This window comes from Cyanistes caeruleus, chromosome 1, assembly GCF_971803275.1.
Source record: "Cyanistes caeruleus chromosome 1, bCyaCae1.hap1.1, whole genome shotgun sequence".
In the NCBI taxonomy this organism is placed as follows: Eukaryota; Metazoa; Chordata; class Aves; order Passeriformes; family Paridae; genus Cyanistes; species Cyanistes caeruleus.
Window position 1 is genome coordinate 29,289,161 of NC_141701.1, and position 27,977 is coordinate 29,317,137.

Genomic DNA, 27,977 nt, shown 5'->3' on the forward strand with positions numbered 1-27,977 from the left:
CACTGCATTTGGAGCTAAATTCTTCTTACATGACTGGCTGGCTGTGTTCTGCCCTTAGCCTGTGCTGGGGCCACTTATACGGTACAGGGCTCTGCTGGAGCCATTTTTAGTCCCTGACTGGTTTGGACTGGTCACAGTAACCAGAGGCTGCAGTCTTTTTGCAAAGCTGTTTGTTATCAGTCACCCTCAAAGTTTGCTGTCCTTGTTGTATGGCCATGGTTGCTCTGCATGCATCCATGCTCTGGAGCTGACTCCCTCCTCTTGCATGTCCTGAGGACTTTGTGATGGGCGGAGTCCAGAGCTACAGACTACCTGTTTGTTTTTTTTCCTAGAAGATAATGCATGCTTTGAAAAGAAATCCACCTTACACCAGAACAGAGACATTTTTTACAGAACTTCTGTCCTAGAAGTCTACAAAAGACAGAAGAATGTTAGAGAAACAATTTAGTACACATTTAAATGAACCAAAACCCAACAAATTGTTCAAGATCTGTAAGCAGTGTGAACCATGTATATGAGATTTACTTATTATGTTTCAGCTCTCTGAGGCAATGCAATATATCTGCAGCTAAATCTGAAGTTTTATGCCTTCCTCATGTTGAGAGGCTGAATGCATCATAACGCTATTCTGCCAGGCATGTTTTGGATGATAAAAGCAGCATAAGAAGCCTGGGAAGTGCCACAGGACTGCTTGACTTCAAACAGCACAGCTACATGGACAGAGAAGATGTTAGAGCTGGTGCTTTGTACAGTCAAGGAAGGACTCTGTGTTTGAAACCATCCCCGTCATTCAACAGTAGCTGAGGCAGATAGGGTAGAGATGAAGTGGTTGGATGCATTCAGTGTGTGGCAAATAGTGTGAAAGATTCTTCATAGAATCACAGAATAAACTGAGTTGGAAGGGACCCACAAGGACCCAAAAGCCCAGCTCCTGGCCCTGCACAGCACCATCCTCTGTACATTACAACATGTGCCTGACAGCACTGTCCAAACACTTCTTGAACTCTGTCAGGCTGGTGCTGTGACCACTTCCCTGGGAAGCCTGATCCAGGGCCCAAACACCCTCTGGGGGAAGAACATTTCTCAAATACCCAACCTAAACATCCCCTGACACAGCTTCAGGCCATTCCCTCGGGTCCTGTCACTGTTCACCACAGAGCAGAGATCAGTGCCTGCCCTTCCTTTTGCCCTCACAAGGAAGTTGCAGATTGCACTGAGGTCTCCTCTCAGTCTCTTCTTCTCCAGATGTAACAGATCAAGTGACCTCAGCCTCTCCTCGTATGGCTTCTCCTCAAGGCCCTTCACCATCTTCATGGCTCTCCATTGGACACTCTCCAATGGCCTTACACTGTTATGCTGTGGTGCCCAACATTGCCCACAATATTCAAGGTGAGGCCACTCCAGCTCAGGGCAGAGCAGGACAATCCCCTGTGTTGCCTGGCTGGTGATGCTGTGCCTGATGCACCCCAGGACACAGGTTCCAGAACTCATTGGGGAAAATATAAAAGCCCATTAATAATAAATTAATTAAAATTAATAAATTAATTTTCACTGTAATTTTCTGGCCTTGTCTGAACTCACTGTGTAACATTTATTATTCACATTGCTTACTGTAGATTACATGTTCTTTAATGAGATTCAAGTGTCTGTGCATGGGAGTGAAACACCCAGATTGGAAACCTAACTGTTCTCCAGGTCAGAAAATTAAACTCCCACTTGGGAAAGAGGTCAGATTCAGCAGTGTCAGATCTGTATAGTTTCCCAAAGGAGTGAAAACACAAAACAGTTATCTTTTGTCACAGGAGTTTGTAAGGATTCTGAAAACGGCTCAAGAAGGTTCAGCTCCTGTGAGAGTGACTCTGGGGTGTTTCATTACTGGGAGTGTTTCTGCATTTACTCAGCCTGGATTTATTATTAACTTCAGAAGAGTTAATCCTGATCTATTCCCACACAGTTAACAGCAGAAGCAAAAATCGTTGCAACTCTTGAGACTAACAAAATGTTCCTGGGCAGATTAATATGAATTATTACTGAGGAGCTAAGAGTTGTTTGAACAAGTACATGTAGCAACACTTCCTACCTCATTATATGGAAAAGTAAATATTATTCCCATTTTTCCAGTTAGAAGAGGGACACAAAGAGATTCAGCAACATGCCAAAGGTGGCAACTGTTGGAAGAGCTTGAAATAAAATTTGTTTCTTGTAACTTCTGAGACATCTTAGAGTACCTCAGGACATGGATCTGCTCTGGTTAAGACTGTGGAAAACCGCCCACTAACTACCCTAATTCAGGTCTGCTGTGAACTCATGATTGTTTTTCTGTTGAATTACTCAGGACAGTAATGTTAATGTCATCTGGACAAGGGCAGATTATACCTGATAAGGGAAAAAAAAAAAAGAGAAGAAAGCCTTTAGGGGCAAAACTGTTCTTCAAACTCTTTTGAGCATACTTGAACTGGCAGAAGGATTTTGCACCACTTCAACACCTATTGTCAGATAGCTGTGAGGCATTTCAGCTGGCATCAGGAGCCCTCCCAGAGGAAATAGCAGCCCATGGAGTCACTGCTGGGTGTGACTCCATAGCCCTGGAAGCTAAGGAGCAATCAAATGCCAAGCCTATCTGATGGTTTTTTCCATCTGTTTCTCTACCAACATGCAACAGGAAACTTGCCACCGTTTCTAGGGAAGCAAATTTGTGTGATCCCCTCTATGTGTTCATGTCCCTGCCTGCTTTGACCACATTTACAAGGATGTACATCTTGATACAAAATGATTTTCCAGCACAACCCTGTATAAATAAGTTACCAGGCAGAGGAGAGAACTGAATCTGAGTGGGCATGAGATCCTCCCTAGTGACTTCTGATGGTTGAATCAAACAGGTGAGTTTGGTGGAGAGCACACAAAGCTGACAGCCATGTGCACCATGAACTGAGTTAAGATTTTACCTGTAAAAGACAGCCAAACAAGAAACAAAAATCCTCAAGACAAAGGACTCATTAGTACACTACAAATGGAAACTGTTGGGAAAGAAATGAGATAATGAATGTAATGAAGAGCGGATTTAAGGTCCACATTATTTTTTTTATCAATATTTGGTTTTTATAATGTTATAATAATGGGGTTTTTTCCAAGCTGTCCCACAGGTATTAGGTTTTAGCCTGTAGCATCCCCACAGATTTTGAGATAGGAAGGTGCTCAAACAGTCCAACTGTATGTACTTAATTGTAAGTCAAACTAGCTAACCTATTTACTCAGGAAAATAAGTGTTAAGGAATGTCTTTACAGATGAAAATCATATATTGTCAACTGAATATGTGTTCCTTCTCCAAACATAAAATACTGAAATATTTTAATGTAGAACAAAGACACTCAGACTGTATTTTGAGGAGAAAAAACCTGGAGTTTGAGAGAGATATTTTAGGTTACCTCCTTCACTCAGCACACATGCTCCTATTTTAGTTTCTCCAGGAATAAATGACACTGGAGACACCAATCCTTCTTTCATTCTTCACCTCCTAAGCAGAATGAAGTGGACAGACTAACCATGGATATGGTCTGTGACCCTACTGCCTAATTACAGTGTGTCAGCAGCAACACAACAGAAGTTTTCTGATGTTTGCAGATGGTAGAAGGACAATCAGATCAGACTTTACAATGACACTGCCTTGGTCTTGATCCAGGGCTCTTCAAATTCTCCATGGCTTTAAGGGTGTAGCTTTCCTTCTTGGTAGTTACTGTCAGTCTTTAATCTCAATTCAATATACAATATACAAGGTTCAGAGCTGCAAATGCTGCTGATATTTTAGTGGGGAGAGGTACTATGGATGAAAAGGGAGAGAGGGAGAGAGGAAGGAAGTGAGAAATTAGAGGAATGACAGAGGAAAGGCAGAAGGATAATAACTGGTTCACTGTTATTAGATTACAAAGACAGGTGATTAGACAAGGAAATAATTTTACTGCTCGTGCCACTGTAATTATTTAACCTCTGTGCATGCTTAGAGTAGTGCTGATTTTAATGTCAGACCCACAATTAAAGCAAATAACTCATGTTCTCGTTGATAGAACAGCACAAAATTAATTTTAAGAGAACAAAACTGCAATTGCACGGATCTATTATTTCCTAACTTCTAAGTGTCTGAATTTACCATCCAAGCATCAGTAGTTTTAAATAGCTTGAGTTTACTGAGTCAGTGCAGTTTATAAAGCTCTTGGGATCAGAAGAAGGCAGAGAAGCCTCTCAAGTACGGTGCCAGGAAGCTTCACAGCCAAAGCAGTGACAGCTGGAGGTGGGAATTGGAGGCTGCTGTCAGTTTTTAAAAGATTGATGTGTTTGCAGAACAGGACATCATGTCAGTGGCAGAAAAGAAGCAATCTTTTATCCCACAGTAGGGAGTCTGATGCAGAAAGCAGCACCTGAACATCGGTTCTGCTTTGCCATGAGCAAAGCAACGCAGCTTCCAGGCTGTCATGAGGTCCCTCTGACCAGTTTTACTGGTCCCACAGATTTCAGTTGCTGTGTGATTTCCAAAGATCAGCCGTGAGCATGTTCCCCAGAGGGTCCTGCCCAGCTGGTTAAAGCTCTTTTCTGACATGAGGTTCAGTCTGCGGACTACACAGATCTTGAAAACACAGCCTCTAACTCCTGTACTTTCAAGGACAGTAACTGTCTAAGTTTCAGCTGTGTTCTTCCTGGCACCTGTCCTTGAAGGAGGCTCTGTGGACATGATTCCAAATGGATGAAGGGGCATAACTTCTTCTGTATGTTGTCTGTGAAGGAAATAAGCAACACACCCAAGCAGACTGCGCTGCTGCTGGGGTGCACACAGAGTGCACAGTGCACAGGGGCATGTCAGAGGAGAGGGGGAAGTGTCTGAACTTGATTACTCTGCAGTGATTGTACAGAGCATCTGAACAATATGTCACATGGGTTGGATTGCTTCCCAGGGCCAAGTGCTTGAAATTATGATAAAGTGGCATCTATATTCCACCTCTTGTTTTTCCCTTCCCACAGAACTTTCTTACAGGACTTGCCAAAATGAGGAGACAGTTTACTTTTCTGCATATGGGCTTCAGTGTGAGCAGAAAAAAATTAACTAAAACAATGTTTTCTTAGACACCATGTCATTCCTGAAACTTGGTCTTGCAATGTATTTGTAAGGACAGTACTGCTGTTCCATGAAGCATTAAAGCATTCAAGGAACTTTAAGGAGTAAGCGTGGGCCTTAAGGTCAAATGCATGCTGGAGTTAGGGCCAGCATTGAGGAAACCACCAAGGCCATAGAGAGAAAGCAAACAAATTGTGTAAATAAGTGGGTGAGGCTTATCAGTGCAGAGAAATACCTGAAGGGGGAATATAACAAAGACATAATAATATGACATGAAAGATTGCAATATGTCTAATACATCATAACATTATGACATATTATGTCGTATTATGACACAAAACACAATAAAAAGACATAGCAACAAATAACAGTCAGACTCTCATGAGTAGTACCCAGTGAAAGGATAAGAGGAAACAGGCACAAATTGAAATAAAAAAAACCTGTTTAAATATAAGAAAGAACTTTCTTTACTGTGAGGAAGATCAAACACTGGCACAGGCTGCTCAGAGGCAGCTGAGTGAAGTCTTTCCTTGCTGGTATTCAAACCCCAGAGAGACATTGTCCTAGGAAATCAGTTCTGGATGACTGCTTTGAGCAGGGAGTTAGAACAGAAGACCTCTGTGATTCTGTGTCTCTATGAAATTCACTTACAAAGCAGGTGAAATGTGGCAGCCTTAGCAGCACTGTCCCCAGTAACAGCTAAAGCATCACCCCGAGAGCCTAGGCGCCACAGGTGGAATGCTGAAAGGCATCAGTGCACTCTGGAAATCCTGCATTAGAGATGTGATATCATGCTTTCATTAAATAGCTTATGAAAAATTGTTGTAAACAACAGGTCAAAGGTCTCTTCTGTCCCTGTGTTGCGGGATTTGATCACTAGTAAGTAACACAGAAAAATAATAGGTCCAGGTACTGATCAAAACATCATAAGACAGAAGAAGAAATCCATGCTTTGGCCACAGTCCTGGGCTTCAGTATCTGTACACACAGCTAGGAGTCCTGCTTAGCCTTTTATGAAATACAAGCAGTGGAAACAGCAGAAGACATTTTTTTAAAAGATTCTGTTATGGAATACTGTGCTTAAAATATTACATGTATATTGTCACAGTGACTTCTTGGGCACAGCTCAATGGAAATTGTGCAGTTTTTTAGTGCCTGCAGTTTGTGAGGTAGAATCATCATTAGCTAAGGAATCTTGAACTTTTGGGGTAATTTTTAATGATGTATTTCAATGAGTGTAATTTTAATGGAGCATGTATATATGAACAAAAATCTGTGTATCCTCTTTTTTCACACTGTGTTTTCAGGCAGAAGATCTTCTTTCTTGTACTTTTTCAATGAGGTTTAAATTCCTTTCTGTATCTTGCCTCACACTTCCATCATTCCTTAGGTACCAGAGCATCCTATGAAATCTGATCCTGTTGGCTCTAATCTTTGGCTGGCCATTTATGTACTGAATTTGCAGAGTTGCAAACAAAGGCTGGGATCATGATGGGGAGGCAAGAAGAGGCAGGACTCTGCAGGTTTGTCCTTCTTTTTTAACCCACTTTTTAAAAAGACTTTTTACATCTAAAACCTTAACTTTTGTGTGGTTTAGTTACTTGACATTGGAAGTAGCAAAGGGCTCACCTGCTACTTCTAGATGTTATACAGCAGTCTTAACAGTAACATACTTGTTTATATTAGAAAACTTTTCTTTGACAGCAAACATCTTTATGTTGAACCACATGGTGACTGTTGTGAATACATTTACCTCAGTCTTTCCATTAGTCTTTGATGCTAATCTAGCATAATTGTCAGATATTAACCATAGTGTTAAAATAGATTACTCAGACAAAGTCCATTAAAATAATCAGTGTTTGATCTTAGACAAAAGAAACTTCAGCTGCCAGCGTTTGGAGGTGAGAGGCTGAATTCACTGAACACAGTGACACTTAAATTGTATCATTAGCATTTATGGACTATTTGTGTTTATTTTGTGCTGGAAGGGCCTACTTCCGTTCTGGTATTGCTGCTAATTTTTGTGCTGGAAGAACTCCAGCATCCATATGAGCTCAGAGCCACTGCAAGAGGTGGCACCTATGGTTAAGGCACTGAACTGGGAGCTGGAAAATGAGAGACACATCTCCCACACTCTCTCAGATTTCCTGTGTGAATTCTCTACACAGCCCAGTCCATAAAAGCAATCAGATGCCTGATGTGCGACCCAGGTGGAATTTGGGCACCTGGATGCAAGTGACAGCAAACCTGCTTCATCCCACAATATCTACTTTTCTGGGATGCAGGTGTTTTTACCTGCAAAAACCTGTTCTTAGGTGCCCTCTTTGCCTAGCCTATGCTGGGCACGTTGTTGCTATTTTATTTCCATCTTTGGTCTCATGAACTGCACATCCCTGCCCTTCAAAGGGGCTGCTCTGATAAATGATTAAGTAAGTGAGTAAGTGCCTAACTCAGACCATTCACAGTCAGCAGCAAGGACAAGTATACACATCAGAATGTATCCTGATGTAGGGCTGCTGGTGGTGCCAGTAGCGCTTTCTTTCTATGAAATATCTTTTTGTACAATCTTTAACCCTTTTCTCACAAGGTAGAAGACTACAAACATGAAGCAGTATGGCAAAAGCTTTTTTTTTTCCCCAAGATTTGGTCAGAATTAAAGTCTTGCTTTAACTTCCAGCACCACATATCCCCACCAGCTTTGTTTCATGAGTCCTACCATTACACCTCCCAGAGACATCACTCTGGCCACTTTCCAGCTAGCCTGGTCAGTTTTCCTGTTGGCAGAGATGATTTAAGCTACCGGATTTCAGGAAGTAATTCTGATATTCCATATGACGATATTCAGAGGTCCATATGCAGTAACCCCATGTCTGTGCAGACAGTACATGCAGAGGAGGCCTCTGCTCCTCCAGCAATCTCCTCCAGGGACAGCTGGTTTTCACAGATCCCTCCAAAGCATCCTGGTGACAGTCCTGATGGTACATCTGCACTGCAAACTGCCGAAACCTTTTCACCACAGATCCATGTGGTAAGACTGCAAGCAATATCCCTGTCAGAGAATTTCAGCAGTTACAGAGAGATAAAGCCTGGAGGAGAATGTGCTGTTTCAAATGCATGCACACATATTTATTTTCTAATTTGCTAAGGTTTAAGATTCTGCAGATATCCAGCAGTGGTTTAGCCTGGAGTTAAGGCAGCTATGGAGTGTGTGCAAACATAAAAGGGTGTGTTGTTCTGGCTTCTTGTTTAGAAAAGTTATTAAGGTTTGAGGGTTGTTGGTTTGTTTTTTTTTTTGTGTGTGTTTTGGTTTTTTTTGTGGTTTTTTGGTGGGTTTTTTTTTGTTTCTCTGAAATATGTGCAGCAAGAAGAATAAAAACTGGCACAATGCTATATAGATCTGAATTTAAAGGGTCATTTGAGAAACTAGTGCTCTCCCCTGACTGCTCTCTCTGAATGCTTGGCCAGACACCTGAGACCTCATGGCTCTCACCCATGATTGCTGCAAAACCCTGCCAGTTAAATGGCCATTGGAGCTGAGGAGCCAAAAGATTGCTCTAAACTTCCACAAGTGTGATAGGAAGGAGACACTTTGAAAATGCAACTAATGGTCTTCAACTGTGTTATCAATATCTGCTTTGTTTATTAACTGCAAATGCCCATGTACATTTAGACACTGTACAGTAACACCTATGTCCTTGCACGTGGAAATTCTCCTAGCTAGCAGATAATCCAGGAACAGACTGGACATTGAACAGCATCATACATAAATGAGTAACCAATTAAATTATCATCCTAAGGACTCACAGTTAGTGGTCCAGCTTTCAGGCTTCGTCAATAATTTCAAATTCTGTGAGAGATGTAACTTCTGCATACTGACTGCAGCAGAGCTGGGAGGTTGTGAACTCCACCCACTGGTGACCTACATTTTGGCTGTCTAGTCAGCCTCTTCCCAAGAACTACCTACCTCAAGCAGCCACTAGCGAATTACTGAGCCTGCATCCGACACTCCTAACCACACACAAAACAGCTCAGTTCAAGGAGAGTCCTGCCAAAATAAGCACATCCTCATTCGCATTGGAATGGCTGTCTGAAGGCAAAGGCAGTTAAATATTTCTCTGGAAGATGTTTTTTCTTACTGGAAGGTGAAAGATCCTCATTTCCATGTTGATGTACTTCCAAACTTTTCACATAGAAATCCCTGTTCTGAGATACACATTGAAAAACTTGACCTTTGGGTCTCTTTTTTCCTTACACAGGGCCAGGTGGAGCGAGGGCATCTTTGAAGGATCACCACCGTGGAAATACAAGTTCTGCATGCCTGAATTAAAGCAAAGCAGAGCCCAGTGCACTCCCTACTTTGGATTTCAATGTATCCTACTTGACCCTTGCCTGTGCTGGGCTTCACTCACATCCAAAAGCTTTGTCCACACCTGAGGAGGCATCAGGTTCAGAGTGAAGATGGCTCAAGCTGTTTCCTTGGTCCTGTTGCTCCAGCTGTCAGCGGAGGCAGGCTGTCATTGCTTATCTGGCTGCTAAATCCTTCACATCTCCCCATGTGATATCTTACAAACATTTTGGAATGAACTGATGTGCAGATTTGCAAATTATTCATAGGAACCTGTGCCTCAGCTTGCAGTATATCTTTTCAGAGCCATGGCAGGCAACCGGCTACCCAAAGTCAAGAAGTTTGGGGGAGCAGAGTGGGACTGGGTTCCACTCAGGGATGCTGGATATCCTGAGTGACCAGTGGATGGATGGAAGGTGTGGGTATGTGCAGCATCTGGCATTTCTGTGTTTTCTGTTCCCTGCCTAAGGGCATAGTGAAGAATTACCAGGATCTGCAGTTATTTTCAAGAGTAGGTGGAGTGGGCAAATGAGTGTGCTGGTGCCTGGTGGTCTCTGCTGAATGGGTAAGGGGACATACAGTTCTGTGGAGGCAGAAAAATGTACTGGAGGCTGGGAGAGAACGGCTGTAACAGGGACACTCTGAAGGACGTGGAGATGTGGAGTTAACCTGTGATTATTTTAGGAGAACAAGAGAGCTGAAGGAACCTTTTCATCCAGAACAGGAGAGTGCTGTTCCACTGATGCAAGGAGCCACACTGATGGCAAGTGAGAAGATTTTCAGGTCTTTCTGTGCTTGGTTCTTTGCGAGATGTCAGCATTCCTGTCCTTGGCTGCTCAGGAGGAGCAAGGGAGTGGCTGGAGGCACGTGGCTTCTGCCCAGCTTCAGCTCTGCCCAAGACAAGGAAACCCTCAAGATGAGATAAGGCAGGTCTGATAGGGAGCTTGGGGATTTTCAAATTTTCCTTTCCCTCCACAAGATAAACAAAAGAAAGGAAAAAGGAAAGTATTGAGAAAAAAAAATGTATAGGGTTGAAAAATACCACTAAGAGTCACTATTTTCATTTTTTTGCCATTAAAAATATTGTTTTGCTTCTTTGAAAGAGCACCAATTGTTTAATTGACCCCAAAAAGGAAATGGATTTTCTGTTCTTTTATAAGAACCCGATGTGCTGACATTTTCCATCCCGAACTAGAATTAAAACAGCCACACTGAGAAAACTCAGTGTATTTTATTCATCAAAGAACGGAGACTACTTTGAGGGAGGAGTTGAGGGAGGCTGTAGTTTCATGTTGCATTTTCTTTGTGAGCAGAGCAGCCCTGGGTGTGTTTTGTTTTGCATTTTTTTTTTGAGATCTTTTAAGCCAGTTAGAAGATGGGCTCACTGATCCGGTTTGCCGGGCACACAGTCATTGCTGGCACAACTGCCAGGGCAGCAGGGAACAGCGAACAGGGGGGGCATGGACAGGCCTGTCGGGCTTTGTCAGACAATAAAAGGTAACACAAAACTGTAACAATCTATAACTCTCTTTTTCATAAGTGAAATGCAGTCATTTCTAGAATTAACTATGATGTGTGGTATATTAACAATATTCATTGGCACTGTACAAAAGCAGAGGCTGGGAGGAGAGGAGGAATCAAGCCCTGAAGGAAGAGACACAGGTTTATTATCTGAATATATTGATACTCGCTGTTTTGGGTTGGGCTTCTTCTTTTAGCAAATACTCCTACAAGCTCAGCTTTAGAAAATAGAGCTGTTTGAGATAACTGCTCATCATCTTGGGATGTAGAAACTTCAGCGTCCCATGACATTTTAAGAACTCTCTGAAATTTGCCTTGAATCTGTATTTGTGCTCATAGGAGAGGCTGACATGAAACAATTTTTTTATGCAGAGGGACTTCACTTCTATCCAAAATGATCCAAGTCAGGTAGCTGAAATAATTTGTGCTGGTGACTGTTGATACAGTAAAAGTCCAGGGATTGATGTTGCATAGCCACATTTTGAATAGCTAGGAGAACAGGTTTCTTTCATGCATCAGTTAATTATGGGATAAGTTATAAAGGCAACTGAGCATGAATTCCGGCAAGGCTGAATTCCTGTCATCTGAGTCACCCGTAGAAGGAGGAATTCAAGAGGTCCTTGTGCAAACATACACTTAGCCAGGGTCTGGAGGGCTGCCTGACATGCAGCAAGGCAGCTGGGACTGGCCAAGGAGTAAGGACACCCCATCTCTTTACACTGATGTGGCCTCGGAGCTGGAGCACCCAGGGGTGCTTTCAGAGTCCCACAGTGGAAATGATTTATCAACAGGAAACATCTAGATCAAGGACACAAGGGAATGCAAGCCAGCGGTGATCAGATGAATGTTCTGTGTTAAAAATGTTTGTAAAAAGATTTAGAGACACAAACTTACAAAAAATCACCATGATATTCTTGTCCTGAGAATCAAAAGAAATTACAAAGCATTGGCTATATACATATATCTGAGTTCTGATAAAAATTTAGTTTGTTATTTTACTTCTGTTTTTAAATACAAATTCTTGTAAAAGAAAAATGACTGACCAACATTTGCAGAGAAGACGATTCCTAAATTAACATCTGCATATTTGTCTTACATGCTTCCCTTTGAAATCTGATGCCTGTAAATAACTGAAGAAGTAGATCTATCCTGACAAAAATGTTTGCACAAACCTACAGTAGAAATCTGATTCTCAGAGTAGAACTCTGATTCTCAGTGTAAAGGCTCAGGTAGAAGAATACTGAAATTTTGTGTAACCTGTTTTTCAATCAATATATTAGTTCTCAGATTTGTAATGCTATTAAAACTTTGTCATTAATTGCTGACTTGTAGAAAGAATTAATAATTTAATGTGAATTAATTCACAGAGGAAATATGCGTAATCATGCATTAATTCTTTTTGAAATTTTAATCCTGGTGAGTCTACTTTTTTATGTTAATCAAAACTGAATTAGTCTAGGACAAAATAAAAAAAGGAGAAAGCAACAAATAGCAATCAAAATGTGAAACATTTCAAGCATTTTAAAGATATTTCACTTCTCTAGAGGAACTGAAAGGAATAGAGGAAGACCCATGCAATGTTCCCACTGCATTTTGGACATTTATTGGTATTTTAGTACTAATCGGAAATTACAAAGAAGAGGAATTTAAAAATCTAATCTGAGAAAATTAAAATTAATATGCCATTGATAATGATAATTAGTTGTAACAGAATATTATATACACAAGTATTAAAGAACTAACATTTGCAGTCTACTGTATGCTTTAGGGAATATGTGTATGAGTACTTGTATTTGTGTGTCTGTACACACACATACAAACATATATATATATATATATATATACACAAGTATTTGTAAAAAAGAGAATATGCACAAGTTCTGGTGGAAAAAAAATTTAAAAGATGAAAACCAAAAGTGCAAATCAGGCAGAAGAAGTCTGTTTTGAGAACCAATAATTTCTGTTTATATTTTGCTTGTTACAGTCAAACCAATACACCCAGAACTCAAGGAAAGCAGCTGGTGGAGGAAAGCTGTTATCTCAAGTAGAAAATACAAGACAAACAGCCTGTTCCCAGCCATACAGGTTAACAAAACACATTGCTGTCTTGTTTCTGTAAATTTTCTCCTTTGCCTAATGTCCCAGGTACAGAGAAGCGCAGGGCCACATTCTGAGGTCTGGAGGTCTTGGGGATGGCAGGTGTCTGTGTCCTGGCTCCCAGTAGCCACAGCAGTGCCCCTCTGGCAGCCCTGGCTGCACAGATGTGCTGCTCTGACAGACCAGCCGAGCACAGCCAAGCAGCATGACCTCTTTCAGACCACAGCTTTGAGTTCACGCCCTGCTTTAAGCTCAGCCTTTGGAAAGTCTGAACGCATCTGCTTCTGGCTTTGCAGCAACTTGCATCTGGTGCTCATAGCACATCCAAAGTCAGAGCTGTAGCCAACCTAGTTTGTGCTGACCTTCTTCTGTCAGGGGGTTTTTAAACACAGTTGGACAGATGTGGCAGCCAGTTTGATGTCTGCAGTTTTAATAAAGCCAGGCGCTCACACTGGTGCCTGAGCTGCAGGAGGACAGGCTGTGGTGTCAGACCTCATGTGGTTTTGAAATAGTTTCTTGTGGCATGTGTGATATCACTGCAGAAACCAACTCCCTCAGGCTTCTAAACACCAGTACTGCATGTGATTTCTGTAGGTAATGCATCCTTCTTGTGGTCCCTGAGCTCCTGTGCTACTGCAGTTGCATATTAATCTGAAATTTAAACATAGCTGATGCACAGAGATCCTCCTAACCTTATGCTTTTTTCTGTCTTTGAATGTCTGTACATTAGTATGTGCTGTCTCCTCTGTTTTGATCCTAATATGTTAACCAGGTGGATGTGGTGTCAGGCATATGGTAGGGTTTACCTTTGGCAGCTGCTGGCAGAGCTCACTTCCTAAGGAAATGTCAGAGGGGGAGTCGCAATGGACATATTGTTCCCCTTGGACCCTGTGGCCTCTCCTCACTAGGAGTAATTTTTCTGCTACATCCTTGGCAGAAGGAAAAGCTAAAGCTCAGTAGAGTTGCTGTATTTTCACGCAAGATTTACTTTTAAAAGTAGCAAAAAATGTAAATAGAAGATGATTTAAGAGGGCTGTTTGGATTTTTAAATTTTTTTTCATAGTGCTCTGATCATACTGTGAGTGAGGTCAGTGTAAAGTAAGGCATGAAATGCAGCATCCCACACAGTGAGTAGAAAGTGTGCCACTTTCTTTGCGGCCAACAGACAGCAAAACTTGTCCTGTTGTAAGACCTAGTCCATTTTGTTACCAGAAACGGGACAGCAGCTATGTTAAAAACAGCTGTGCTTTCAGGAAAAGCTCAAACACCACTTCTATCCTCAGTGAACATGACATTTTTTCTCTCTGAACAGCCACCCTGAGTAAGTTGTATTCAAAGCCCAGGCTGTCCTCACTTAGTCACCAAAGACTGAGGAAAAGGGAGCTCCCTCACCCCACATACCCAGGGGCAGCTGCTGTTATCTCCCCATCTCCTGTTTCCAAGCCACAGGGCAGCATTCCTCCCTGCCTTCCTGCCCTGTGGGCAGTGCAGGCGAGGCAGCAGACCTCCCTGCTCCTTGGGCAAGCTCTTCCTTGGAGCTGTGAAGGCAGTGGCAGAGAGCTCCTTAGCTGGTCCATAGGGCCTGTGTGCACAGCACCAGCAAAACACTGCGTGGCTGGCTTTTTGCTTTAGAAAAATGCTGTACAATGAATAAATGAAACAAAATAAATAAATTAATGAATAAATTCAGTATGATTGCCCTGGAGGCTACTTCCCTGATTATGCCCCACTTCTGAGTGCTTTTCCACTTTATGGAGGTGAGGGATGTAAACCAGTCTGAGAGAAGTCCAGCTTACACTCCCTTCAGCTTCAGAAGGCTTTGCTTTTTGCTGTTTCTTAACATTGTGCTTAGGTAAACTGTGTGTTTATAGAACTAGAGACAGCTTTGGTGTTACAGGGTGACCCTGATGACAAGCAAGATTTCTCATTTATCCATTTCTAAACATTTTCTGCTGCTGAAACCAACAAAACATAATTATTGGAAATGCTGGGAGAATTGATGAGAAAGTCAGAAAGCAGTATAGAGGAATGGCTTGGTTATTGGTCGCACCATGAGAGTTAAGAACCTTTTTCTGTAGCTTAAATCCCTCTGTGCAGCAGGAAACTGAACAGCAAAGTCATCTTTTTTCATATTGCAGCCTTTACACTTCGTAGTTCATTGAAAGGTGGTCACAAATGGCAATGACTTGGGAAAACTGAACAGGACTAAGACCTTCCCTGCTTACCCAGTTCAACTGGTTTGTTTCTCCAGAAAGTAGGATCTGGCATCTCCTGACCTGTCAAGAAGGTTTCCAGGCTACTGAAATTTTTCTATTCCAACCTCAAAATCTGGCTAGTGATAGCCAGTCTGGAAGTGTTAAATATTTGGTATTGTCCTGAGTTCCCATCTCAGCTGATGGACATCATAGGCTTGTTTTGGGGATGGATCGGGTCCGATGGATCTTTATTGACTGATGGAAGCTCTTGGACCCTGGCCATGTTTTCCAGGGAGCTAAAAGAGGCTTAGCCAAGAAAACAGGTGTTGCTATTCAGAGCTGTGCTCTGTCCTTGGCTCTGTCACAGAAATTTTGGACAAGCTGCTAAAATCAGGCTTTTCCAAAGTGGCTACTGATAGTGTTTCACTCTGCCAGACTGCCTGCTTGAGAGCTGGCTGCTTCCTTCATGAAAATATTGCGGACATCTCTGACTGCATCTCAGCTGTCAGCTGTGAAATGAGAAATTCACAGTGATTCTCTTTGAGGCAATGCAAAAAATGAATTAATTTGGGGTTGTTTTGTACTTGGATAACACTTCTTCAGGACAGCCTGGGAACAAATTAATAATTCTTCCTTCAGATCAGGGTCTCAGTAGTGTGTAGTAGGCAAAGAAAGAAGGACTTAAAACTGAGGATAGACCAAATGTTCATGTACCTCACCCTCCCATTGCCAGCTGGGCAGCAATTCCAGCAAAATAGTATGTTCTTGTGTGACTAAAGAATAGCCATAGTGCAAATGCAATATCTCATTTCTATCCTTTTAGTCCTATTTATTACTTGTAAATATTTGGCTTTGCAGCTTCTAATGTTCTTTTAACCGTCTTTTTTTTAATGGCAACTAGTATTAAAACCCTCCAAATTCATCTAAACAAAATTAACATCTCATTTCATTAAGGAAATAGCCATGCTATTAGTACTAGTATCCTCAGGAAACAAAATTACATGGAAATAAAATGGAAAGGTAGGAAAATGTATCCTCTCTTCCTGGTTTTACTTTATCTCCAACTCTTCCGCAAATGCATTAATAAATGCAAATGTTTTGGTATTCCCAGTGCCTTCTCCCACTCCCAAGAGATTCATGCAGGGCAGAGGAGGAGGAAGTGAAATGGGGCGGTGCAGTTTACAGACAGTTTATAGCTGTAACTCATTAACAAAGAACCCGATCTCCAGTGAGTGGAATAACTTTAATGTTCATTTTGCCCTTGACATTTTTCTTACACTGGCACAGGCTTAAGGTGATGCCTGCTTTGAATTTCATTGTAAGCCCACTTCTGATTCTCTTTTTTTTCCACATTTTTTGAAGCAGGATGTCTAGTTATCCAGTAAGTGGCAGCAAATGGCTTAAAGATTACTGAACAGTAACTTGTTATCCAGTGAATCTTTGACTAGTGAATGAACAAAAGTCATGTCTTTCTGTACATGACTACAGAGAGTGAAAGAGGAAGGAGAGGTGTGCAGTTTCCATTCTTGCTAACCCTCAGAAAGATCTTGCCCTGAAGTTTTGAATCGGTAGAACCACCGCTGTTCACAAGATGCCCTAGCAAAACAAATGCTGAATTCAGTTTGAAAGAGTTCAAGCTGCCTAAGCAAAAAGAAACTTTTTGGTGATGTCTTATTCACATGTTTCTTGTGGGTGGTGAGGAAGTATAAAACTGAAGGAAAAAGAAAAGAAGAAAACCAAACAGAAGGAAAAATAAAGGGAAATGGTATGCAAAAAAACACTTTATCTCAGTTTTTTAAAAAAATATTTTGGAGGGTAAGTAAATAGGAATAAAAGAAACAGTCATAAAGAGATCCATTTCAGTGTCATCCTGCTTCTTTTCACTTTCTTTTGTAAAAAAGAAAACAGAAACCTCCAAACTGGATTACAAAAGAGTATATTTATGAAATAAAAGGAAATGGAAACAAATATTTAACCACAAACTGTGGCTAAGTGGCACCTAATTTTCTAAAAAGGAAATACGAGAAAGGACTATCTAAGAAAGAAGCCACATCTGGTAAAAGTTTTATGAAAAACCCAAACAATAGCATGTTGAAACAGTAATTAGAAACAGTATCCTAAGAATTTGCTTCTACTTCTAGTGCAGGCTATTTTTCAAAGTGGAAAGACATCCTAGATTCATCTATTTCTGGGACTAAAAACTCCAGGCAGTGGGCTGGACAGCAGTGCAGGCCATTAACAACCCATTCTAAGGTGTGCCAGAGGCGAATGGCAAATTCCATGGGTAGTTCTGGGCATTCTCAGGTGGGGAAAGAGTTACTCAGTAATAAACACTGTGCTGGAAAAAGCTCTTAGGATGAAACAGAATGCCATTTGCCAATAGTAAGGAATGAGCCTCTGTGGTTTTCACCCTCTAACCAGGCAGATACAACTGTTTATCTGCCTGACACATGTAAGTGGTTACTGAGCCTGTTTGTGATCTGAAGTGAGGCAGTGAGGCTGACAGGGTGTTGTGACACCATCATGCAGAAGATAATCAATCCAGCATTGTCTTTGCATTTATTGGCATGCACACAGCTGGGACAGACATATGGATGACAGGGATGACTGTGAACTACAAGTGACCCAAAGCAACTGAAAAGGGAGTCATGCAATGAAGCTGATTCTATATGAAATATCTTTCAAAGACATCCACTGAGACTAGCCTTGAAACAGATGACAGATAATGGATCCTGCTGAATCCATCAGGATCACTTGAAGCTGCTATGATTGGGTAAGGGATTGGAGCCATCTCCAACAGGGTGAATTTTACTGTATTTAACCACAATTTAGTTCTCTGTGGGTCAAGATGGTACAGTTGAAGTGCACCTTGAAAAAATGTCTGGTGCAGACAAGTTGTCCCTTCCCAGCTATGATAGCACAGTTCAGGATGACTCTGTAATTCTAGGGCTTGGATTTCTGCTCTACTGATGGGTAAAATTCAAGAGGTTAGTTTAAAGCTCTAGAAGAGCAATGATACCTAAGGTTTTGATTTTGCCATGATTAAGTCCCAGGCTGCAAATCTGCCCATGCTGATGATATGTGAGAGGTAGCAAAGAAACTTCCATCTGGAAGGGATTACCTTAGTCTCTCATCTAACCTCTTCTATCATAGGCAACTCTATCCCATATTAACTCAGAAAGGTGTTTCTCAAAAGGAGGAGCCAGCACACCTTCTTTGCCTTATTGCAGTGCAACTGCACTGCTGTGTTGTACAATGCTCTCCTATGTCAAGGATCCCACTCATCCCAAAGCAGAGGCTTCCTCTGAGCTTTCTGTTCTCTGAATCTCATTTTTAAACCTATCTTTTTGTGTGATGGAAGTCTATCTGCCATTTGGGTGTCCTGTTTCCTACTGGGCAATAATTGCAGGTAGGGTGGGAGGTGAGGATTAGCACCATTTGCTGGGGATGACAGCCTGAAGTGCACTGGGGCTGTGAGGATGGAAGAGGAGAGGCAAGAGAGCACAGTGGAAGAATAAATCAGGACACAAGGAAAAGTAGTGTAAGTGAAATGAAGATATATAAAAAAGAAGATAAAGAGATAAAACCTCACAGACTGTACAAGTGAAAAGAGTCATATTTGAGATTTCAGAGGATGCCTAGGTAAAACCTTGCAGTTTGGTGTTCACATTTCATCTCACAAATACACCTCAGGAGATGCATCCTGCAAGTCATGGTTTTCTTTTCCATGGTCATTTCATGTTTTCACAGAGAAAAAAGACATCAAAGTACGTGATTGTAAGTATAGATAGTACTAACAAATGGTTTTTCTGTAGTTGACATCTGTGTATGGATTTTGCTCCATTGCTCTCAGCTTCACAGATGCCAGGTCACAGTTTTCTTTTTTAAAGTTTTACAAGCTTTTGGCAGTTGATTTCCCCATCTCCACCCCCAGCTATTGCAATCACTGTCACTACTGAAGTGCACAAAAGAAGAAAATGTGGATTTTTGCTATGGAATAAATTTTCCATTTTTCAGAAAATGTCTGAAGTGTTGCCATAGTCTCTGCTGTTGGACAGTACTAGATAGTGCACTGTTTTCAGTGTGATGAAGTCAGAAAGGAGCTGTGGTGCTGATGCTCTAGGATGGATTCTGAGGCTTCTTGCCCAAGCTGTATGACTTGGTTTAAATGTTCTGGTTCTTTCAAACCAGCCAGGGCACACTGTGCTGTGCTCCCTGCATTCGGCAGGCTGGTACGTAAGTAACCACATAGGATGGTGCAGGAGGAAGAAGACAGCCAGTAAACAAGACAATCTATGAATAGCAGTGAAAACAACTGTACAATTAACAGCCTTTTAACTGCTTTTATTAAACCCTGGTTGCCAGTGTTCTTTAGTGCCACTCCTACAAATCTGAGAGGTAAACCATAGGGTGGCTAGAAGCTTGCCCAAAGTTCTCTACCAGGATAAGATGGCACTTGATCACAAAGCCACTAGCCTGTGGTTGAGGGTAGTCATGGCTTTGTGGCCTCCAGCAGTGACATGCTGACTGGGTAGATGGCAAGCTGCTGAGGAACATCCACAAAGCAGCATGGTAATCCTTGCTGTGATTTCCTGGAAGACAAGCAGGGTAAGTACCAAGAAATTAGACGATTTCACATCCCTGGAAGAGCTCAAGGCCAGGTTGGATGGGGCTTTGAGCAACCTGGTCTAGTGAAAGGCATCCTTGCCCATGGCATCAGGGTTGGAATTAGATGATGTTAAAGGTATCTTCCAGCCCAGGCATTCTATGTTTCCATGGTTATTTCCAAAATGTCCCCCTTGCCAGCTTGCTGAACAGGAAAATTCACAGTGCTTCCCACAGCTCCGGACAGTGGCCGGTGCGTTAGCTCAGGCTTTAGCCTGCTTCCCTGGAGAAACTGTGATCTCCCAGGGATTGTTGAACCTGTCCAACTGCATTTCAAAGAAGGACTTGAAAAGACACCCCTGACCTTATAGGTTTTCTGTGAAGGTCAGCTACTGTGTAAATTAGAGAGACACAAACTCACCTCCTTCCTGAAGAGGATCACCAGCATCACCCGCAGCTCTCCTACGGTAGCAGAGATGCTGGGGCTGTGGCTGGGTCCAGGGAGACAAGCAGAGTTTGGGGGGAGCTGTGAGGGAAGGTGTTGGTATCATGGGAGTCTGCTGAGAATGAGAATTTGAGCTTTCAGGATGCAAATCAACTGGAAAAGCAAGATTCATTAGTTTGCTGCTTACAAGAAACCTCTTGAAATTGTTCTCACAGAGTTTTCTCATCTGCAATGGAGGTTGAGCTTTTGTCAGGAAAAAGTAGTGAAGACACACAGCTAAAAGGCTTGGAGGTTAGTAAGCTGCTCCTAGCCATGGCCAAGGCTTTCCATACAGCCCTGGACAAAGCACTTTATTTTTCCAGGCCTCAGTTACCTCATTTATAAAACTGGAATAAAGATTATTTTTATCATCAATTACCTTTGGTAGATCCAAATTACATTTCTTAATCAGTGCTAGACATATAGTATCTGACAAGCTTTTGACTACATATTTTCACAGACTTGGTATCAGATTCTGACTTCTAGAGAATAATCTGCCTTTCTGTAAGCTATTTAAAACAATGACATATAATACTGTGATAGAAATAATGGTATTTAAGAAGGCAGCTGTTTAAAAACAGTTTCCTGGCAGAGGAAGATTAGTCAAACCATACTATCAAAGCCAAGTCTTCCTTCAGATGAAGACCCAGTCCCTACTGAGATGCTGATGATAAGGTCCTCAAGGAAGGGAGGACAGCAGCCCCTAATTGCCAGAGCCACCCCTCTGAGTGTGCCCTCAGGGGAGAACAGATTTACCAAACAGCTGCTTAAAGCTCATTCAGCCTTTCAGGGGCATCACATGCAGCTCAGGAGATGAGTTCTCGCACAGCTGGGTGGTTTCTGTGTGAGATCGTTCCTCTCAGACCGTGTGTGTGTTTTGCAGTGGCTGTGTGGGACAGGACACGCACAGTGCTTCCAGCAAAGGGTCGGGCTGTGCCTCTCCCCTGGCCCTGGCAGTGAGCATTGCTATTCAGCCTTACTCTGGATGGCTTTTCTGACTTCATATTTGGAACACCACGAGTGACTATCAGATTTCATCTCCTCCTTATGGATAACACCCCAGGTGATGACTTTACTATTGCACAACATAGCTTATGGGGGAAAACTCTTTAACCTTTTCTCCCCAGCTTCTCTACCAGCCTCACTCACCAAATTCCTCTTCCAGAATTGAAAGCTCAGCATTTGATGGAGCACATATCAGAGCACTTCTATATTCTGGTAACTCCTTTTCCTTCCAGGGCTTTGCAGCTTACCTTGCAAAACCAGGCCCCTCCAATACAAAGTTCAAAAATCACCAACACAGTGTGAGGATCAGGGAGGAGAAAGGTGCTTCCAAATAAAACCTTTGTGTGTCTGGATGGCCTCAGATTCAGCCAGTGACCTTTTCTTTCCTGGCGAAGTCCTGTATCCAGAAGGAACTGACAGTAAGTTATGGAATTTTGTGATTCTTTAAAAATTTTGTAATTAACTGTGTTTAATTATTAAGGAATGCTTGAATGTTTTATTTTTGCTGGTTTTGATTTAGATCTGTATTGGTTGAGTGTCAGTAGAAAACTCTAAGAAATTACCTCACTGCACTTGCAGAAAGGAACTCCATGGACACCTACCCCTTAGAGAACTTAGTCAATAGATGAAGAACAAAATTTAATAAAGAATTGTTTGATGCTTATCATATAACTAGAGATAAATTAGATGTTATAGAACAAGAAAGACACCATGAGGAAATTAAGTAGTTGAAGGTCTGTACACCCCAGAAAACTTGATTAATACATTGCAGGTGCAGTAAGGGAGCCACTCTGTAGGCTTGTACACCTCAGAAAACTTAATAGTAATTGTCTAACCAGGACAGCAAATTTGATAAAGCACTGTTTAGCTGTTAAGACTTGGGTTATCCATTAAACAAAGATAGATGAGGTGTCCTGGTAGTAATTAAAAGAAACAAAACACGTATACCATGATGCAATAAACTGAGAGGACTTTTGGGAGTGCCTATAAAAAAATCTTTTATGTTATAGGTTATACGAATGTCTTTGAACATGTCTGCGGTGAATAAATTCTGAGACAAATTTTGACTCAAAATTGTTATTAGGAATGTTTAGATTTAAAGCTCTTTGTTTCAGAACCTGTGCACCTGTAGGAAAGATCATGCCAAGAGCCAGGGAGGTCCATAGTAGCAAGGTGTGCAGTTCACAGAAATCCCTTGGGAAGGCTGTTGAGGCCGATGCCTTCACACCCCAGCAGCACCCCCCTCTTTATTCACCTTCCAAACTCTTCAGCCAGCCTGAGCTGCACCCTGTGCCTGGCAGCTATGCTCTGTAAAGTATCCCTTGAGCTTTCAGGTTTGGCAGCATTTCTGAAAGGGTTCTGCTTACCTCTCCCCAGTCAAGCTCTGCCTCCCTGACTGCAGCACAGAACCCTTAACCCCCCTTTCTTGAGCCAGCCTTCAGCCTCCTCTAACCAGCACTCTGCAGGGATCTGCCATGCCAGACTCAGAATGCTGGAAGAGCAAACTAAGGAACTTCTTAGCTTTGAAAGAAAGAGATCCTCGTGAATATTTCTGCTAACCTAAGGAAAAGTGACTGTTTATCTTTTGTCTGCCTCACACCCTGTGCCAGGCTCTCCTCATCTACTCCCTTCTACCAAGAAGCAGAGATTCAGGTGGACTGGAGCACTCAATTTTGTGCAGAGACCAAAGATGGCCCTTATCCCTGTCTCCTGGGTAACCTTAGGACATGCAAACATGGATTGGATTTTGTGGTTGTGCTCATAGGATAAGGACTGAACTACTTCACTAAGCTTCTCAATGCTCAAGGAACACTAAGCCAAATATAACTTGCATGGTGAAATGTTATTTATGCAGAGGATTAACAGATAGCTCAGATAAATGTGTTTGTTTTGATTGCTTATCTGCCCCAGTGGGAGGGCAGAGGAGCAACTCGCATGATTTTACATCTAACTGCAACAGCCTTTTCAAAGAAAACTTCAGTAGCATGACTGAAGTTAGACTGCAAAATTTCTGTTGAATCCACTTGTAGTACATGACTTTCTCCTACTAGACCTTTATTTCTTCTTTGCCTATTATATGATTGTTTGGTTTGGTTTTGCTTTCTACTTTTCAGTAACGCTACACTGAGTGTTACCTACCTGTGTGTTCTGGGCTGATAATTTTTGTCACCCTTTTAGTGATGGGAGAGGAGATAATTCACCATTGGAATCAGTTCAAGCTTTGCAGCATTACACACACCACTGAGTATTACTGCTCTTGTTTCTGGAAGCAGAGTCAGGCTACATCTGCCAAAATCATCTGGCTTTCTGAAACTGGCATAGGTAGTCCCCAGCTCTCTGCAAGTGCTTAATTTGTCTGTGTTTGGAGGTCAGTCTGCTTAATGTAAGCCTGATTTGTCTAGGTTCTGACTCCCCCTTGAATCTTCTCTGTGATGCTACAGTTTCCAAGGGTTTATCCCAGTTATCGTTTGCCAAACAAAGCAGCTGGTCTGCAGCACACTGTGAGATATCCTCTGGCTGGGTCTCCATTTCTTTCCTTCTAACACATTTACTACTTTGCCAGGGCATGATCCTCCTCAGCTTCACATGTCTGTTAAGCAACAAGAGCTTCTCATGACAGTACCAGTGCTCATCCCTGATAAAAGGGCAACTGTTGGGAGCGCTGGGGATCTCCAGGTCCCTGTGATGTCAGAGGATGGAGGGCAATGCTGAGCACACATGGCTGAAGGCAGCCTGTCATGTAACACCCAAGTGAGCTGGAAGCCCTGCCCAGGAGCCCCAGGCTCACCAGCCATGTGTGAAGGCCAAGGGGCCAAAGAGCTTCTGGGTTATGCCTTTCCTCTCTACAGAGTGCTTGATTGTATACTGTCAAGACTGTGGAGCAACTTCTGACTGTGGCAAACAACTTGTGTTCCATTTTGTTTGAAAATGGAACATAATGGATTTCAATACATTGAAACAGCTGTTTGTTTTAACCATGGTGTTAAAACAGCTCTAACTGTGACCAGGCATCACTACCTCTGTCTGCTGCAGCTCTCACCCATCCCCTTCCCTCTTTCCTGCAGCTCAGTGTGGGTGCTGAAGCCCACTGGAGGAGTGCAGTGGACACTCCAGCAGCTCATGTCCCTGGCTAAACCCATTTCTGTCGGGCTGTGTGTGGGTAACAGGCCTGAGCTTGCAGCAACACCTCTGCCTTTGAGTGCAGGAGGTGCTTGGAGCCCTGAGGATCCTCAGCAGCCCACAGGTACCAGGATCCTCTCTGACAGCACATGAGGCTTGGCAGCAGGACAGCAGCCAGTCATGACAGGGTGGGTAGGAAGGGGATTTATAAGGTGGACTTGAGGCAGAGAGCTTTGAGCCTCTGGGCTGTGGCATCCCAAATGGCGGAGAAAAGGTGCAGAAAGTGTCATGTTCAGGCCTCCTTAGAGATATGCATAGCTGAGAAGTTCTTCAGGTGAGCCACTTTGGGTGTTGAGCTGTTCTTTGTTCCCAGGAATGCTGCACAGCTCTCTGGGAAAATCCCTCCCACCTCTGAATTTCACAGGGTTTTAAATTCATGGGTCAGATGACAATCAGGAAGATTAGATGCTTGTTTGTGCTCCCCCACTCCCCCCTCCCTCAGTAGATGAGATGAGCCAGCGTGGGAGGCTGTATCTGCTATCCAAGCCATTTTGTGTTCCTTCTTTTTGAGGTTTGTTCAAACGAAGGAATGAAGGAGCTGGCTGATATTTCATTTGCAGGTCTCCCCTCCCAGGCAAACGGAGCAAAATACAAGAGTTTTTTCTCCTCCCCAGCTTACTGTCCTTCCAGCTGAGTTCCCAGGCTCCCTGGGGCTTGTGTTCTGCATGGAGCAAGGGCCAGCAATCTGTCAGCTGTGCCCTGCACACGACCTCACCAGCACAGACTGCATCTCACGTACACTGGCCTACTTGGGACACAGTCTCTTAAAGTTTATGCAAATTCTCAGTACCTTTGCCATCTTCAGACCTGGACACAAGTGGCTGAGGTGCACACTGTGTTCAAGAGGGTTCAGTTAAATTTTAGATGAAAAATAGTATGGGACAGGTAGGTTCACTGATACCACAGAATGGTTGTATACAACAAGCTTGCTATGTCCATCTGTGCAGGTATAAACCTATTGACTGGAGCAGGGTGATGGTGCTTTTAATTTCCAGTGAGATCCAGCTGTGTGACTTCAAGGCTGTGCTGTAGATGTGCATAAAACACCATCTGGATATAAGGGGGCATCCGGCTATGTGGAGTGGGAAGTAATATCAGCAGATGTAAAAGCTAGAGACAATGCTCTCCTGGGTATTGTTGGCTGTTGAATTCACTGGGTCACAGCTTTGGGATCCAAATCTTCTAATCTTGCAATTTTTACTGGTTCTTGAGCATATCTGACAAATTCACAACAGCAATTTATCAACTACCCTGCTGCTGATAAACCTCAGGGTATAAATTAATAAATCAAGGTATAAACCTCAGTGCAATTTGATTCCCTAGGTCTTTTCTTCTATAGGAATTTCTGGTTTAGGTGTAATAAAACTTATCAGTGTATTAGGCAACAGCCCTGGCATAGTTAATGCAGCTGATAACAGGAAAAAGGGCACAAGCATATGCTGATCTTGTTTTAAGAGTTGAAATAATCCATCAGATATTAATTTTTCAAGATGCAAACCGCATCTATGAAATGTGTGCCTGCCCACCTTTCTGAGAGATCAGGCTTTAGCTTGCAAACCATTTGGGGCATGAATTGTATCTTCTCTCAGACCCCGTAAGAGCAGAGCCGTATCAGTGCTGTGGTTAGAAGAGCCTTCAGGCTGACTAGTCACACCACACCTTGGGTTTCTTCCATGTGAGCACTTAATTAGATTGAACTCTGCTAATTTAAGATAACAAGATAAGGTTAGCCCGGTTAAGTGTATGTGGCGATTTTATCTGCTATCAGCGGTAGGCTTTGTCTTTTTCTTTTAGGTGTGTTTAACTTGCAATTCCCCACAAGGTTGTTATCAGCACTCACCTGAATGAGAAGGAATCAGGAGCTGCAGTTCTGCAGGGAGCAGGCAGCCCTGGAGAGGGGGGAAAGTCATGGAGCACTGTGCAGGCCTTCAGGGGAGACACTGGCCAATGTTTAAAGTCAGGTGGGAGCTCTTTGCCTGTAAATAGTGCACATACACAGACACACAAACACATGTATCGAGCTAGACCCAGCTCTGCACTCTCTCAGGCTCTGGAAAATGTAAAGACCTTTTGAACTTACTTGTTTTTTAAAGCCTTTTGATACCATGTTTTGCACTTTCTAAGAAGACCAAGACAAAATGATTCCGTGATTCAAGGGAAGCTGAGATTTCCATCTTATCAGTTACTTTCAAGATAACTGTTAAAAAAGTAAAAAGAGGGTGGTGATGTAACATCATAGGCTGGAGACACCAGAGCTGAGTATTTTGTAAAGTACCAGGGATTTGCAAGGTAGGAGCAGAGGTGCAGGTTTGTGTCCAGGTGTGTGGAAGCTCTGACACGGCAGCTCACTGCTAGGACACAGGCAGCTGCTCTGCTAAGCCAGGGAATTGCTGATCCCAGAGTACCTGCAGTTATGTCTGAGCGATCCTGGAAACAGCCACCAAGATTTCCTCCAGAAGCTGGAGGTGAGGAAATGCTCCCAGATGAGCAGCATCTCGATGTGCCATTGGGACCCCACATCTGATCCTCTGTGCTGGTGTTGATGATCCAGTGCCCAAGAAATCAGGACAAACCAAGTGCTCTGACTACTGGTTGTGATCTCATTGCATCTGACTGCACCTGCAGGGGAGCTACAGTAGGAATAGCAGCATTTCCCTGAGCTCCATTTGCATTTTATGAAAGCTGACTTCAACCTGCTCCATGGTTTGGAAGGCAGAAGGGAGAACAAGGATACAGGGCTCAGGTAACACTGTTCCTCTGTCTAGAGCAATGAAGATGGAATGAATCAGCATAGATGAAAGAAAAGCTATTTCTCTTCTTTGTTCTTGTTGTATTTATTCTCATTAGTATTATTCTCAGTAGTATTATAACAAATTAATAGTGTAATAGTATAATTATCATATCAACATATATAATTATTATTATATTATATTACATTTGTTTATTATATTATTATATAGTAAGAAATAATAAGATATAATAATAAATAATTATTATAATTATTAACAGTATTATGTAGAAAAACTATGTTCCTGAAAAACTTCCTCTCCTGAGAATGGTGACTTCACATTCAAGTATAGTGAGAAATGCTGAAAGCATGCAGGGAAAATGTCGTCCCTTCTGTTGTGTGCTATCTCATAATAATAATTTGGGGCTTCAAATATGGAGCATAACCTCCCTCAATCCTGTACAAAATAAACACTAAAAATAAACAGTCTCACCCCAGAAGTGTCTATAACCTGTGTATAAGGCATCTGTCCTGCAGAGAAAGGATGTTGCTTTGGAAAGCTACCAGTATGCCTTGATTTTAAGTACCATATTCAGCTGAATATTTGCACATTATTTTATTACAGTTCTGGAATTTATTCAAGTTAGCCTTTCCAGCTTCTCCTCATCCTGTGATTCATGCAGGTGTCCCAGCTCATTTAGAAATCAGTCCT

The 27,977-nt window shown here is 42.4% G+C and overlaps 1 protein-coding gene and 1 long non-coding RNA gene across 2 annotated transcripts in view; one reads left to right on the forward strand and one right to left on the reverse strand.

Moving 5' to 3' along the window:
* Positions 1–10,961, forward strand: part of LOC111924618 (uncharacterized) — a 29,951-nt gene extending 18,990 nt beyond the window's left edge. The window contains exons 2-3 of the long non-coding RNA XR_002861746.2: positions 6,496–6,628; positions 9,362–10,961. This is a non-coding gene — a long non-coding RNA (uncharacterized LOC111924618). The remainder of the gene's footprint in view (positions 1–6,495; positions 6,629–9,361) is intronic.
* An 8,622-nt stretch (positions 10,962–19,583) lies between these two features.
* LOC147655409 (uncharacterized) lies at positions 19,584–26,734 on the reverse strand. The gene is made up of 5 exons (XM_086884143.1): positions 26,618–26,734; positions 26,378–26,513; positions 21,606–21,754; positions 20,290–20,428; positions 19,584–19,855 (listed from the first exon to the last, which is right to left on the reverse strand). The coding sequence occupies exons 2-5, from the start codon at positions 26,445–26,447 to the stop codon at positions 19,647–19,649; spliced, it is 567 nt and encodes a 188-aa protein (XP_086740269.1). The 5' UTR covers positions 26,448–26,513; positions 26,618–26,734; the 3' UTR covers positions 19,584–19,646.
* Between the last annotated feature and the right edge of the window lie 1,243 nt (positions 26,735–27,977).

Bases quoted from the DNA above. Each gene is read 5' to 3' on its own strand.
- LOC147655409 (XM_086884143.1), bottom strand. From the start codon at position 26,447: ATGACTTTCCCCCCTCTCCAGGGCTGCCTGCTCCCTGCAGAACTGCAG. The intron at 20,429-21,605 runs GTAAGCTGCAAA...TCTCATTCTCAG, and splicing joins GAGGGGCCTGGTTTTGCAAG to CAGACTCCCATGATACCAAC. The intron at 19,856-20,289 runs GTGAGTTTGTGT...CTTGTCTTCCAG, and splicing joins TGATCCTCTTCAGGAAGGAG to GAAATCACAGCAAGGATTAC.